Here is a 15,061-nt window from a genome sequence, read left to right as displayed (position 1 = left end):
TATCAGCTGAATTGTTATCTACAAACATGGACATGTCCTTTTTTATAGATAGCAGCAGGTCAGTATGGTGTAAATGGAAAACATTTGATTATTCACCATTCCTTGAAGCGTATGTTTTTTGTTGAGCGCCTTCTTCTACTATGAAACAGGACTGCACTCCGTCTTGTGATCTTCTCTCCTGAACATTTGGGCCTGGATCCAGTTTTCTCACACACACACACACACACACACACACACACACACACACACACACTACACCCTGGCTAAATGTGCCTTTGTTCCTCCTCAGCTGGCATCAATCAGGCCTTGCGCCGGCCCTCACAAAAGCCCCTTGACCCGAGCTCCGTTTAGCTTGGCACAGTGTCTCATTTTGTCACTACACACTCCTCTCCGTTTGCAGGCTTCACTTTGAAAGGCAGTTTCCTTGTTTTTGTTCTTCTGAGTGCCGGCGATCCGCAACGTGGATGAAAACGGTTAAACTTACAGGTGACGTTACACCGTGAGAACAGTGTGCGTTCAGTGCTGTGCGTCAGAGAAATGCATGTGTTTATGCAGAGTATGGAAATAATACTCATCACAATGCTTTAAAGTAAGATTCGACTTCTGCCATAGTAAATAACAAAAGTACATTGCACAGTGAATAGACAGTGTATCTGAATACAGATAAATTGTGTGGCTAATTACTGTTGTATTTATTGCTGTTATTATATTCCTGTTTATGCTTGCACCCAAAAGTTTGGAATCAATGTTTTAAACAAAATAATACCAGCTTAGTTGTAGACAAGTCTATAAAGTGAAATATAATGCTAATCACATGCTTCACAGGTTTAAAATGATTAGAAAAACACTAGGAAGCTGTGAACAAAAAAGAAGATGTGTCCAGAATGATGAACAGAGCTGTAGGTTCTAGAATGACTGAGAACGCTGTACAGCTTTGAGAATTAAAGTATAATAAAATATAATATCCAGAATTCAAGTGGAGATCAAACATCAAATCAGATAACCTGACAAAAATTGAATGTAAATAGATAATTAGTGCATATTTTTATCATTTTATACACTTTTGAGCACAGAATACCTGAAATAAACACCTGAATAACACGTCTTACAATTCTTTTTGCTGAATAGTTTGTAATATTAAAATCCACACTGTATAGGTTATTATTGCATATAAAATAACAGTAAAAAAATGTAAACATGGTAAATAATTCCAGTCTTTTGAATGCTAGTGTATGTATTGCTCTTTATTATCACCATAAACACAAAGTTAGGAAGAAAGTGCAAATGTGCAAAACTAAAGCATGAGAGACCCTCCATTCAAAATGTACGCATCTCTCTTCCCCCCTTTCTCTCTTGTGCTGTCTCTTTCTTTCTCTCTCTCTCTCAGGTAATAGCATTAGCGGACGCGGCAGAGGAGAACAGGGCGTGTCTGGTGCAGGCTTTCTCCAGGCTGCGGAGCGCCACTCACCTGCTCATCCTGCTGGTCTCACTGTGGCAGGGACTCAGCGCTGACCAGACCGCCATACTGGAGGCTACATTACTGCCTCTGCTACAGGACACACCACAACTGGTGAGAACACATCATACACATGTATTGCCATACTGGAGGCTGTATCGCCTCTAGAGGAGAGCTTTTTTTTTTTTATTATTTTTCAAGCAACCCACAAATTGTAAACATAAACTTTGCAGCACCCACTGTTTATGAACAATTCAAGTGTAAGCAGAGTGGAAAAGGTACTTACCCCACGGCTGGGGTTAATTGTAACAGACTCAGGGTCTTTTTGTAATGGTCACTAAAAAATGTGGTAAAATGATGCAAACACAGTTAATTCAGTACAGTTTATGTTGTTTGAACCAGAGATTTCCAACCTAAATACATGAAAATACATAAAAATGATAATCATCAGTAGAAAGTGGCTTTTATTTATCAATAAGTAGTAAATATCAGCGCAATAAATTTTACATATTTTTTCTATACATGACATCTGTAGTGAATTTTTGATGAATCCGTGCAGGAAAACTTTCATAAAACATTTTGTATTACACTTATATGAAGGGATATCGGCTGTCTTATTGTTGCCTAGTTGTAACAGCATGTTCAAATTAACCCCACTGTGTGGAAGCTGTACTTTAGCCTGACAAGATGAGTTATTAAGTTCAGAATTGTGCTATATTACAGCTAGCAAAAGGATGATTAAAATAATAGAGGTTTAAATTATGTATACACACAACTCAGTAATCGAAAAATGCTTAGTTTGCATTCACATGTTTGTTTTGGGGAAAAAAAATGTTCCATGCCTCATAGAGGTATACGGGCCAAAGGCCGCATGAAGCCATGCAAAAGTTACCGGAAAAAATTGATGATATCAGAGAAGGGCTTTATCAGGGTGGATTGTTTATTTAAGGTGGAAGAAGGCAGCAGGACGCTCTGTACTCTTTTATTTTCTGTTGCGTAATACTGGGTTCATCTAGAATTCAACAATAGATAGATAGATAGATAGATAGATAGATAGATTAGTCTAAAAAAAATAGCCAAAAAATAGACAGAAGTTAAAGTATAAGAGAGTATAAATTAATTAATTAATTAAAATAAAATAAAATACATTACAAAAAATAAATAAAAAATAAAATGGGACGTTTGGCCTTTTTTGGCTCCCAAACAAAAACACCTGGACAGTATGCTTTGTTTTTAGCCATGTACTACAGGACCTGACATAACTGGCTTAACATCCACACATGCACACTCATGCAGTGCTCGAACTGCTACTGCTGTGGAACACACACATACACACAAACACACACACACAGTACTGCGTCATGTTGGCGGCTCTACTCAGAGAACACTCTATTGTGTCTCCTCTAAGGACCCTAATTCAGGCAGAGCCCTTGACCTCAGGGGCCCTGCAGTGTAAACGGCTCCTGTGTTGGTTGAAGCTGCTGAAAGCTCCCAAATTGTTTGTGCACACTGAGAGAAGGGGTCCACTGACCCACCCCCCACCCCCCCAGCCTGCTGACAGATCAAATAGAGTGACAGAAAAGAGTGTGTTTGGTTTTTGTGTACTTTCTGTTTTTAGTGATTTTAGTGATTTCCAAACAGTTCAGCATTATAGCACAGGAATGAATGAGGGGTTAAGCCAACATTTCACATCATCATCTTTCCAGGTATGTCCAGGTATGTCTGGCTCTTATGGGCCGCAGCACAGCACAGTTTGGTTAATTACCTGTGATTCAGCTCTGCAATCAGGAGTTGCCAGGTTTAGTAGGTGGGTTTTAACTGGAGTTTGAAGTATTTCACCTCATAAAACTTGACACATCAGATTTTGTCGAGTTCAGATTTCATTTTTGGGTTTCTCTCGCTTTTAATGGATTATATAAAGTCCATTATGTAAAGTTTATCCAAACTTAAAACTTCTGAGAAACCTCTGAGATGTTTTTGAAATTCTGAAATTTAAATTGACAGATGCTGTTGGGCTACGATTGAGTTAACGCCAAATTTTCTCAGGTTGTAGTCGGGTTCGGACAGAATATTGTCATGTTACAGTTGAAGTTTGTTTGGCTATAGTTGCATTGGGACAGTTTTGCGGGGCTGCTGTCGAGTTCAGACACAATGTTGTCGGGCTACTGTCAGGTCGGGACAGAACGTTTTGGGTTGTAGTTGGGTTCAGACAGGATTTTGAAGAGCTACAGTTGGATTGGGACAGAATTTCGTCAGGTAACAGTTGCGTTGGGACCAGGGCTGTTGGCTGGATCCGGGGCTCATCCCAGTTCATTGTAGAACTGTTTTATCATTTCCTCCCCAATGTTTTTTGATTACCTTGTAAAATGTGCAGCTGCAGCTTTTTAACTTTAATGTAAGGATTTACACATCAACAAAATGTGCAGTGATTCAGCAATGTTGACTGACATACCTATAAACAAACTCTCTCTTCTACACGTCTCCTCTCTAATATCCTGCTAACACAGAGGTATTTTATCTAGATATTCAAATATTTTAAATTCTAGTCATTCAGCAAAACTCTTCTTGCCTGACAGAATAAGAAACGATAATTTAGTAAAAAAGATAAAAGATTGCACTTAAATTAAGCGTTCCATCTTGGTATTTTTATAGTAGTGTCCAGATAAACATTATTAGAAGTCTGGACAGACTATACAAAGCATTGGTAAACGTTCTTCACTACAGCAGTTTGAATTTGGATTGTTTTCTAAAGATTGATTATTTTACATCGTGGATTTGCCTTTTTTACAGAAATTTCACACTCTCATGCATTTTCTCCTATCCATTCTCTCTCTCTCTCTCTCTCTCTCTCTCTCTCTCTCTCTCTCTCTCTCTCTCTGCCTGCCCCTGTTAACGTTTAAAAAATGTTCAGGGCTACAGCCTTGGAAGCCCCGGCCAGGCGATGCACCTGGTTGGGACAGAATTTTGATGCGTTACGGACTGATTTGGACAGTATTGTTTTGTTAGTTCTGTCCAGTTGGATTTAGACAGAAATTTGTCGGATGACAGTTGGGCTGGGACATTATTTTGATGGGCTACTGTTGGGTTCATCCAGAATTTTGTCAGACTCCAGCCAGGTTGGGGTAGATTTTTGTCAGGATGCTGTCAGGTTTGGACAGAATTTTGTCAAGCTTCAGTCGGGTTCAGACAAATTTTATCGGCTTACTGTGAAGTGCAGATAGAATGTTGTTGAGTTACAGCTGTGCACAGACTGAATTTTTTGCAAACTTCAATTAGGCTCATGCATAATTTTTCAGACTACAGTCGGAAACAAGAAGAATTAAATCAAGTTACAGACAGGTTTGACAAAACGTGTCGGGCTGCAGTCGGGATTGAAAACGTTTTAATTGGGACAGAATTTTTTGAGCTGCCAAAAAGGTTTTTTTCCTCGCTAAAGTCAGGCTTGAGTCTTAAACTTCTTGCGGTGGGTTGGTTCAGGTCACACTCAGGCTGTGTTTGAGTTTGAACCAAAATTGAAAACATTACTTCGAGCAGGATGATCACAAGCAGTGCAAAGCCCCAGCCTTTCAGAACCGGAACCGGACACCGTTTAAGTACTATACTGTGTGGTTGTACTTACTTCACTGCTGCTGTAGGGGGCATTAAATAGGCTTTGCTGTTTTCCCTTTCAGTTATCAATTAGCTGACATCCTGTTGAGCAAACACAGCTTCAGGCTATTCACAGCCGCTGGCGTCACTGCAAATACCTTTACAATGAGAGTGGCAAGATCACAGCCTGGTGAAAATGCTCCGCAGCGACAGGTGGTATACACACAGGCTGTAATTTACAGCAGTGCTGTATAAGCCAACGACTAAGGCAGGGATGTGTCCTCATTTGAATGAGTGTTCATATGCTACTTTTAGATACCATTCCATATATACATACGTGGCTTTCTATATATACACCATCCTCTGTGACTGTGCCTCTGAAAATAAGCATGCTCCACATGTCTGAGCTAATGCAGTCAGCACCACGACAATTACAGCCTATTACAGCCAATTACGGAGTAATCCTTTTTATGAAGCAACCGCACAACAAACACTCAAACTCTCTCTTTAAAGCCTGAGCGACCCTCTCCTCAGGTGCGAGCTATTTCTGTCTGTGTGAGTGTGTATGTGAGATTCAGTGTGGTGGCTGTGTGTCTGTCTGACCTTCGCACACATCAGTAGAATCACTATATCTCCTTTAATGTCAAAGACAAGGAAGAGGAAATAGTAAAATGGGCATTAAAGTGGCAACATAGATCAACATGATAAATGGCTCCAAAAAAAGGAGACCACACGTTTTTTGGAAATTGCAGCTGTCTCCGCTGGTGGGGGTTACTTTAGCGTAAACGTGGTAGTTTACATGGTGACGGAGGGACGGTATACAGAGGAGAGAGTTTGGTTTCCATGGCTACTCCTCATTCCAGAGAGTGGCGTATGAGTGAGTGAGTGAGTGAGTGTAGGTCATGGTCCAGGCACAGATAGAATCAGTAAACTGAGCCAGCCACTCGCTAATGACACGTATCATGAGCTTTCACTCTGTTTCTCTCTCTTTCTCTTTCTCTTTATCTCTCTCGCTCTTTCTCGCTCATTTCCTCTTCTGCCTTTATGTTCTCAACTCAAGCAAGTCATATTGAAGTATATAGACAGTCTGCACATGCTGACTTGTTTTTATACAGCGTCAGGACGTGGGCGTCAGGTTCAGACCCAGTTTTTTTGTGATGTCAAAATTTGCTGATATTAAATGGAATCCATGCTTTCATCTCCCCATGTAATGTAATGGATCACACAGGGAAATGGAAGCATGGATTTCATGGATTCTGTTAAGTATAGGCAAATTCTGACCACTGGACCACTGGCTGCCTCACAACCTCAAAGCATAATACCACCCCCATGGTGGCAGTTGGCAAGGTGTTCCTTTCATCAAATGCTGTTTTTTTTTTCTCCAAACATACCTTTAGTGATTGTGGCCATTTTACTTAATCAGTTCACTGCGCTTGTTTCCAAAATGCCACTGGCTTATCTAGATCCTGCACAGTAGAACGGTGCTATATGACTCCTGTGTCAGCTAAACTGTAGGGGTATTACTTTGAGTTTCTGGCCAGCATAAGAGTAGCTGAGTAGACTTCTACAGTTCTACATAACTGCCATTTCTTAATGAGATTTCAGACAGTAGAAATTGCAAATTGGAAGCACTTTGAAATCTTTTAGCCTTTTCCTGCTTTGTAGGTACACTATATGGACAAAAGTATTGGGACACCTACACATTATACCTTACATCCCATTCTAAATTCATAGGCATAAATATGGAGTTGGTCCTCCCTTTGCTGCTATAACAGCTTCCACTCTTCTGGGAAACTTTTGGAGTGTGTCTGTGGGAATTTTTTTTTTCCAGAATAAGCATCTGTGAAGTCAGACATTGACATTGGATGAGGGGGCTAGCTCGCAAATCCACCCACTTCATCCAGGCAAAAAATTTTGCACACTGACTTGTTGCAATAGTGGCGTTTTATTACAGTACACTCAATTTCATTGAGCTCTTTAGAGCAAATCAGTCTTTCACTGCATGGCTTGGTACTTTATACACCTCTGTCAATAGGACTGAATAAAACACCTGAATTGAATGATTAAGAGGTGTGTCCCAATACTTTTGTCCATATAGTGGATCAGTCAGCTTCAACTTCAGATCATCAGGAAGCGGCATAGAGGAGCCCAAGGTTATTGGGGGGTTAGAACCGGGTTTGAAGAGTCAGAGAATTTTTGTGCTTTGAAAGTGTCTTCTGATGGCTCCTAACAACAAGTGTTTACCTACCTAAACAGTCTTAACAAGTCAGTTAAGGCCTAATGAGTTAACCACAAGCACCGTCCAGCGTAGTCTGCCGAAGGTGCTGAAGGTATCGCTTTAAAAGCTATGTAAAAGCTATATTTGAATGAGAGGACTACAGTCGCAAATTTTATCATAGCAACATACAGCGCACTGCACTACTACGGATGGTTCAAAGGGTCAAACTAGGAAAATGTGTTAATGGCGTTGATTGTCATAATATTAACATATTAACTTTGACAGCCTTAATATTTAATAATATATCCCAAATGAACTGACGACTTTATTTGCAAAAAATGATACACAGCATCATCAGCACAGCATCATCAGCACAGTTATTCTTAACACACAGTGCATTCTGAACCTAAATATGTTTAATCACAAAAGCCGTTATTGTCCAATGTCACGGCACAACAAGTTCATGTTTTGCAGCAGAAATGGTCAAACGGCAGTGCTGTTCTCGCGCCGAACCCGATAAATCCATTCAGCGAATCAGAGCACAGTATTCGGGTCAGGTAACAGCTGCTGCATCTAAACAGAACACGTGTGCACAATTCACACAATTCATACTGGACACAAAGAGCAACATTTGGGGGTGAAAGCCAAAATTTTACATAGTGAAACAGTATAGGGAGCAGAGAGCCATTCGATATTCAGCCCTAGGATTTTCCAAGTATGATCTCATAGATGTTTAATATTGACCACTAATGGGCTGTATTTGTTGCAGTGGTCAGCATTTTACGTACTTGTTTTAAGATAAATAATGCTAAGGCGGAATTACTAAAAGAAACTTGTATCCATTAAGTGACTGAAATGTGAAATGACTGTTGGAATTATCTTATAAAAAAAAAACAAAATTAAATAAAAAAAATAATAAAATTTAGTGAAGTTTAATTTTGTAAGTTACCTGTATATTATTAAGTTACTTTTACTTAATCAAAACAACGCAACTGCAGTTTGATTGCTATTACCTGGAAATCAAAAAAACATGATTTATGAAAATTGAGATAAATTTGAGATGTTTTTTGCAAGTGAACTCAATTATATATAAAGAAGTACCTATATAATAATATATCCAGTAGATATTATAAATATTGCTGCTGTCAGAATAAAACCTTATAGCTGTAAAAAAACCAAACAAACAAACCAAAAAAAACATAACGTTTAATGCGGGTTATCCATCTTATTCAAGTCATAAATCATTTTAGACTATTTGGTCCATTCATTGTGAAAATGTAGAGCGACGTAGAAAAACTGGCACTTTCTAATCATGTGAAAAATGAAAATGAAAAATGAAGATTCAAGATTTTGTTCAGACTGTGACAACATGTAAGTATTTATGTGTAAAACTAATTTTCTAAGCCTGACCCTAAACCTTACTCCAACCACAGCCTTACCTTCAGTAACAATAGAGAAATTGTTTACCCTTTCAGAGAAAAAGAGAAACACTTCACAGAGTCTGAAGCGTTTTGTTGTTCCAGTAGATCAGCCCTGTTTTTCTCTGGTTTTTCTACAAAGTCAAGACATTTTTGTTCAGAAAACAAACAAAACACACTCACTTTCCACCTTCGCCCACCCGGAGCCATGTCCACCGCAGCAGACTTTGGCGGCCAGTCTTGGCCCTCGCTTTAATGTCTCTTATCTCTCTAACCAAATAATCCCAAGTAAGCCATAGCCGCTGGAATTCCACCAATGCAGTTGGCCATGGGGAAAGTACTCTGCTTCTACTCACCTGTGACCACCTTACCTGAGCCCCCAACCTCCCACCACGCGTGCTTCTGAACACACACCCACATTCAGCCTGGTTCAGTGGCTTTTTTTAAAGAGTAGAAGTAGAGAGGAAGGTTTTGTGAGTAACCAAGTGAAAGGATTGTAATCGTTTTAAGAAAAATTCACATTTTCCTCCCAGTGTAGTTGATCCTCTTCTATCACTGTATGCCTATGTTTTGATTGCAGGGGACTTCATCATCAGAATTCACCCTGGAATTTTTGCTCCAAATAATTCATTCCAGATAGCTCGTATAAATAAGATGCAGTGCTCAAACACCGGGATGTTCAAGCACTGCCTTTGCTGGAGTAGTTTGGTAAAAGATCGAGTCGTAATTCATTTTTACACAACCATTTTCCAACCTCTCTTTAGCTTTTAGACTTAAACGTGCTGTTTTTGTTATTGTGCCTTTAAGGCAGCTATGTAAATGAGCTCTGTTCTGATTGGCTGCCCTGTATTGTGCCTCATTCAGAAAGCAGTCCTTATAGCTTCAGCGTGAATGGGCATAGCTAAACTGCTGTAGGCTGAATAGGTGGTTTTTCCAAGAAGTGGGCCCTTAAGTAGTGTCAGATAGACTTGCATATGCGGTTCCTGACCCTGTATGTCACACTGTTGTCTATGAAAATGTACAAAAATACAAAATGTAGATGTTAAGATGGCGGCTACTATTATTTCTATATGACTCTTTTGTCAGTAACCTAGCTGTTACCATTGTGGCTCAACTGTCACTTTAAATTGTCGGTTTAGCCGGTCGGGGGTTGAATTCTGGTGCATCTCTGTTGTGTCTGTTTTTTTGGCTCAAGAGCTCATCTTCTCTTCTGATGGACATTAAATCTCACCTGCCCCCCCTTCTTGCTCACTCCCTTCCTCCTCTGGCTGTAAATGGCTCTTCCCTGTCATCATCATTACAGGGCTGATTACCTGTCATTAGGGTTCATTAAGGGCTATCTGGATGGCGGCAGGGGACAGCACAGCGGCCCCACGCCCTGCCCTGCCTGTCAACACCCCGGCCCATCCGTCCTCTGAGGGAGTCTGAGCCACGCTGCCAGCAGATACACACACACACACACACACACACACACACACACACACACAGACACAAAAACACACACAAACACACACACAGGTCCTCCTGTCTTAGCAGTTGACTTTAAAGCTGTGCTTTAGCCAAAAATCTAATTCTCACATCTTTCTCTTTACCTCAAATGTAGTCAATCAGCCATGTTTGCTGCCAAATCAGTCAAGACATGTTCGATGTTCTAAGTTTGCTTCTTTATTTTTGCACAGTAGCTTCACAGCTGTTTTTTTGCTGGGTGAACATAAATCCAAATCTGAGCAAATAGCAAAAACTGCAAAATATCAAATTATAAAGCACCATTTTTTGCACTGTTGTGCAAAATAAAAAAAAAAATAATAAAAACTACTTACATCAGAACTGCAAGCACATTTTTTCACAACAAGAAATAGTAATACCTGTATATTTTGTTAGTTATGGTGGTTCCTGATGGTGATGCACGTTTGTTGTGAAGCCATTACTACAGTTATTATTACAGTAGCCATTACTGTTTCACTTCTTTAACACACAGCTCTGGGATGAAGAATAATCATCACATTTCCAGCACTTTTTACAGTGTGTGTATTTTTTGTAATTGTGAGTTTAGTCAAATGTCTGAGTTAGTTACTCACCACGCAGCAGAGCAGGGTTCAAACCCAGGGCAGGGAAGTAATCGGTGATAATGTAATTACATTAGTATAGCGCTGCCTGTGTGAGATCATTTGATCTGTTGTGTTATTGCAGCACTTATTATTGCACGTTTTTATCACAGAAGCTCAGATCATGATAATAATAAAAAAGCTTTATTATACAGGCCTATTAACAAATAATGACAGCGTAAACTGCACTAATTAACATTGTATAAATAGCATGCATAAATCAAACATTTGACTCAAACTTGTTGTTCAGGTCAAACATACTTTATGTGGTACCTGACACTGTATGACACACTACTGACATTATCTATAAAAAACTACATAAAAAATCAGACTTTTTTTTATCTGTGCTTGCTACATACAATTACATTAAATTTCTAAGTGAAAATAAGCACACATCTATGACAGAGAACACATTTCTGTGCATAATTACTGCTTATTTGCTTAATTTAATATATTGGGGGGAAAAAAAGGAAAAAAAAGATAAATTGTGGCCTTTTTAAATTATGGCACATTGAATTTTATTAACAACGTTGTTTAACAACGTTAAACAAATAAATAGGAATTGTGCTCAAAAATGTGCACAGTTTTGGAGTTTTTTAATTCCCTAGAGAGAATGTGTCATGAATATGTATTTTTACTTGATAAATTAGTAAAACCGAGGGCACCCTAACTTTTGCTGTACAGAATAAGATTGTACATTCAGTGGTCTATGTATGCTTCTGTAAATATATATTAAAAACCTCTTATTATTATTTCAGTTTGGGGTAAGAATAGTGTTATATTTTTTTCTCATATGAAGCTGAAATTTATGGCAGCTGAACTTTGTGATGTGTATGTGAGATCATGTTACCTCCTCATATACAATAAACTTCTGTGTTGAGCTTCTTATCTGGTTCATTACTGTCTTCAAACAGTCCTGTCTCCTGGGTTAAACCTCAGACTAGAGCACTGCTCTTCAGCTCTGCCACAGGAGGCGCTATGTAATCCAAGTCTGTCCCTTGCCAATTGGCTCTAGCCAAAGTTGTTAAACCACAGGATGGAATTATAGGTGATTTTACTGTCTTGCCGATTACAACAGAGATGTGTGGCCTGTGCAGTGTTTTTCTATCCAGAAGTTAATCTCTTTTGGTTACGGCTGGAATCAGCCCCTCGCTCTCATTCTCACTCCCTCTCTTTCTCTTCTCTTTGCTTTCTCTCAGGGTTGGGAGGAGAGTGTGGATGCAGCAGTGTCTCACCTTTTGAGAACTTGTCTATCACGGAGTCCAAAGGACCAAGCCATTAGCCTGAGCACGACGCAGCTGAGCATGCCCAAAGACACCTTGCGCCTCAAGAAGCACATCACGCTACTCTGTGACCGCATCGGCAAGGGTGGCCGCCTATCTCTGTCCTCTGAGGCTAATGCTCCAACACCTGTAATGATGCCAGGTCAGGATAGTATGTTTGTGCAAGTTCATGTGAATTAGAGCTGCAATGATTAGCATGCAAAATTAGCCGTCAGTTACGGTAAAAAGTCAATGTGCCATTAACTTAAAAACAAAAATGCTTTATAAAGTTCATAGAATAGACATGGTCATTCCAACAGCACACTTATTACTTTATAATAAGTGATAGAGGTTATATGGCTTTTGTTGCCCCATAAAAGAAAAAATTGGTTTTCGCCAGCGGATTCTGGAATGATGGTAGCACTGTGGAAGCCACAGGAGTCATAATGGACTAGTTGATTAATGAAATAACGGTCCATAGATGAATCGATTGAGTATTGTGGGCCTACTGCAAAATTCTTACAATTTCCTTCTTCACGACTGGCCCTATCACTATCATTTAATTTAGGACTGCAACAGGGCTCAGTACATGGGCTGTTTGACTTTTGCTTTCATGCAGGAAAATGTGCATGTTTTGTATTTATTTATTCATTTATTTTTGTCCTTGCTTCACTTTCATTTGTCTTGAGACGTCCTTCGCCCCAAGAATGCCTGTGTAAAGGTTAAGAGCTTTTAAAGGGCGGTGTAAAAGAGCATGTGTTTCATTGATCCGTCTGTTTACTGTCTGGCTCTGTGTTTCTGCATACCTTAATGGCTCCGGGCCCTCAGCAGGGCCCAAGAGGACAGAGGCCCCTACGCGTCATTAAACCCCAACAAAAGGGCCCAACGGGGGCCAAAGAAGCCGCTTGTAAGCCTCGTTTTCCTTGTTTTCCTAAAGCACCTAATTCTGCCCTAGCTCGCCTAAAACACATTCATCTGTCCTGCAGCCGCTCTACGAATCTCTCTCACGCCGGACACCATTCGTCTTCTGCGTAGCTGTTACTTTCACCTTTTAAAGTCATTTCATGTACATGTACTCAGTGGCTGTATTCCAGAGAGTGTGTTGTATGTGCACCTTGAGAAAGACTGTAGGGTTCGTAGTTATTTTCAGGAACTTTATTTTTCTATACTGGTTTTTCAGAATCTACTTGATTCTAGGTGTGAATTATACAATAGTATCTGGAAGCTTGATAGGGTTCTTTTGAAACTCACCCAAGAAAAAATGTTTGAATGGTCACTTTTGTACATTTTGAGTGACTCCTTAGATGATTAAAGAAAATACCTCTCATATAGTATGCACTGGAGCTATTGGCTAATATTGCCAACCTGCAGTTTTATTGATATCGGTGATTAGTCTGCTAAAAATGACCAACCTTTATATTTAAAAAAAAAGGTTACAGTGCTGCTCATGCATATCGTTCAGTTCAGTTCAGCCTCAGAAAAGGACACTGGTTCCTATGTTTGTATCGACACAAAAGAAATGTTAGAAAAGTGAAAAATGTAAAACCATTAGAAAACAGCAAGGGTTCTACACAGTACTAAGAAAACGGTCTTTTACTCAACAATAGTGGAACTGTTTTAGTGCTGTAAAGAACAATTTTTAAATTTTTAAGAGTACACATCATTCTGCTATCCTATAGCTAACCCTGTTGAAGGAACCATACTGGTTTTTGAAACCATGTTCAGGTATAGGTACTGGAACAGTTTTCCATGCTAAGAACCATTCAGCCCAGCAGTGGAAAAGAGGCATATATACATTATACACACATGTCTAAAAGGATCCAGACACCCATTCTAATTAGCAAATTCACCTACACTCTGACCGGAAGTGTTCTAGATAGTACTGAAAAGATTTCCATCTGAAAAAGAAACAGAGAGAGACAGAAACAAACCTGTTCTATCTCTCTCTGTTTCTTTTTCAGATCTGAACTTTCTGAACGTGTCCCTTTTTTTTGGTGCTCGTTAGTTTTCATGAATAAAATTATTTTCTCTAAGCAACAAGTCTGTTTATGCACGTAATAATCCGATAACTGCAAAAAAAAGATTGTGTCAGTAATCCGATCAACACGCTTACATGTGAGTAATCCGATAATGGAAAACTCTGGGTCTACATGAGTTAGGCAGTAATCAGATTTCTGCTTTGCAGTCAGCCAATAAACTCACAGAAGAAGATGTGATGTAAACGTAATGTAACGTAACTTTACCTGAAACTGTAAACATACATCATCAAGACGAAATGTTCATGAAGAATATTTAAATCTGTATTTCGTCAAGCACGTAATTGGTTTCAGCGTCGCTCCAAAAGTTTTTTTTACTGCATCTCGTGGCAACACTGCTTGTTATTTCCGGTACCATTGTCTGTTTCGCATGTGTGCACACTGAGAAAACCGAAAGAAATCAGAGTAAGAGTTTACATGCACTGAGAAATCTGACTACTGAGCTAAAACCCAGCTATTTTTTTTTTCGGATTTCTTAATCGGATTTCTAGACCTTACTCGAATCTAAGAAATCAGATTTAAACAGATGTTGTTTCCATGACCATTTAAATAATCAGATAACTGCAGAAATCCAATTGTGATCGGATTTTTTGAGTGCATGTAAACGCACTCAGTATTATAACATTACTAATTACAATGTTGAAGGCTGCAGCACGGCTTTTTATTTTAACATGCATGACCACTGTAAAAAAAACAAACAAACAAACAAAGTGCTTCATTGTGCAACTATGGAATGTTCTGACGCCACACAACATATCTAGACTGTTATGAGCTGATAGACTGATCATATTTTGATCATATTTTGACAGACAAATATGGTTACTTTTGAGCATCCTAAAGCCAGACTTTGTGTTTTCTAACATTTAAATCTTGATTGGCAGTCGAAAAATTTGATCTATGGGCCATTATTGATACTGTTATCAATGTATATGAGCTAATCATCCGACAACAGTTAATGCTTTTAAAGCTGAATGCAAT

At 39.2% G+C, this 15,061-nt stretch overlaps 1 protein-coding gene across 1 annotated transcript in view; it reads left to right on the top strand.

The window, feature by feature from the left end:
* bbs9 (Bardet-Biedl syndrome 9) overlaps positions 1–15,061 on the top strand; it is a 230,088-nt gene that overhangs the window by 121,838 nt on the left and 93,189 nt on the right. The window contains exons 20-21 of the mRNA XM_036556544.1: positions 1,388–1,570; positions 11,985–12,210. Of these exons, the coding sequence (XP_036412437.1) occupies positions 1,388–1,570; positions 11,985–12,210 (409 nt within the window). The remainder of the gene's footprint in view (positions 1–1,387; positions 1,571–11,984; positions 12,211–15,061) is intronic.

The sequence above is a fragment of the Colossoma macropomum genome, unplaced genomic scaffold, assembly GCF_904425465.1.
Source record: "Colossoma macropomum unplaced genomic scaffold, Colossoma_macropomum, whole genome shotgun sequence".
NCBI lineage: Eukaryota > Metazoa > Chordata > Actinopteri > Characiformes > Serrasalmidae > Colossoma > Colossoma macropomum.
This window is presented reverse-complemented; position numbering and strand designations above follow the sequence as displayed.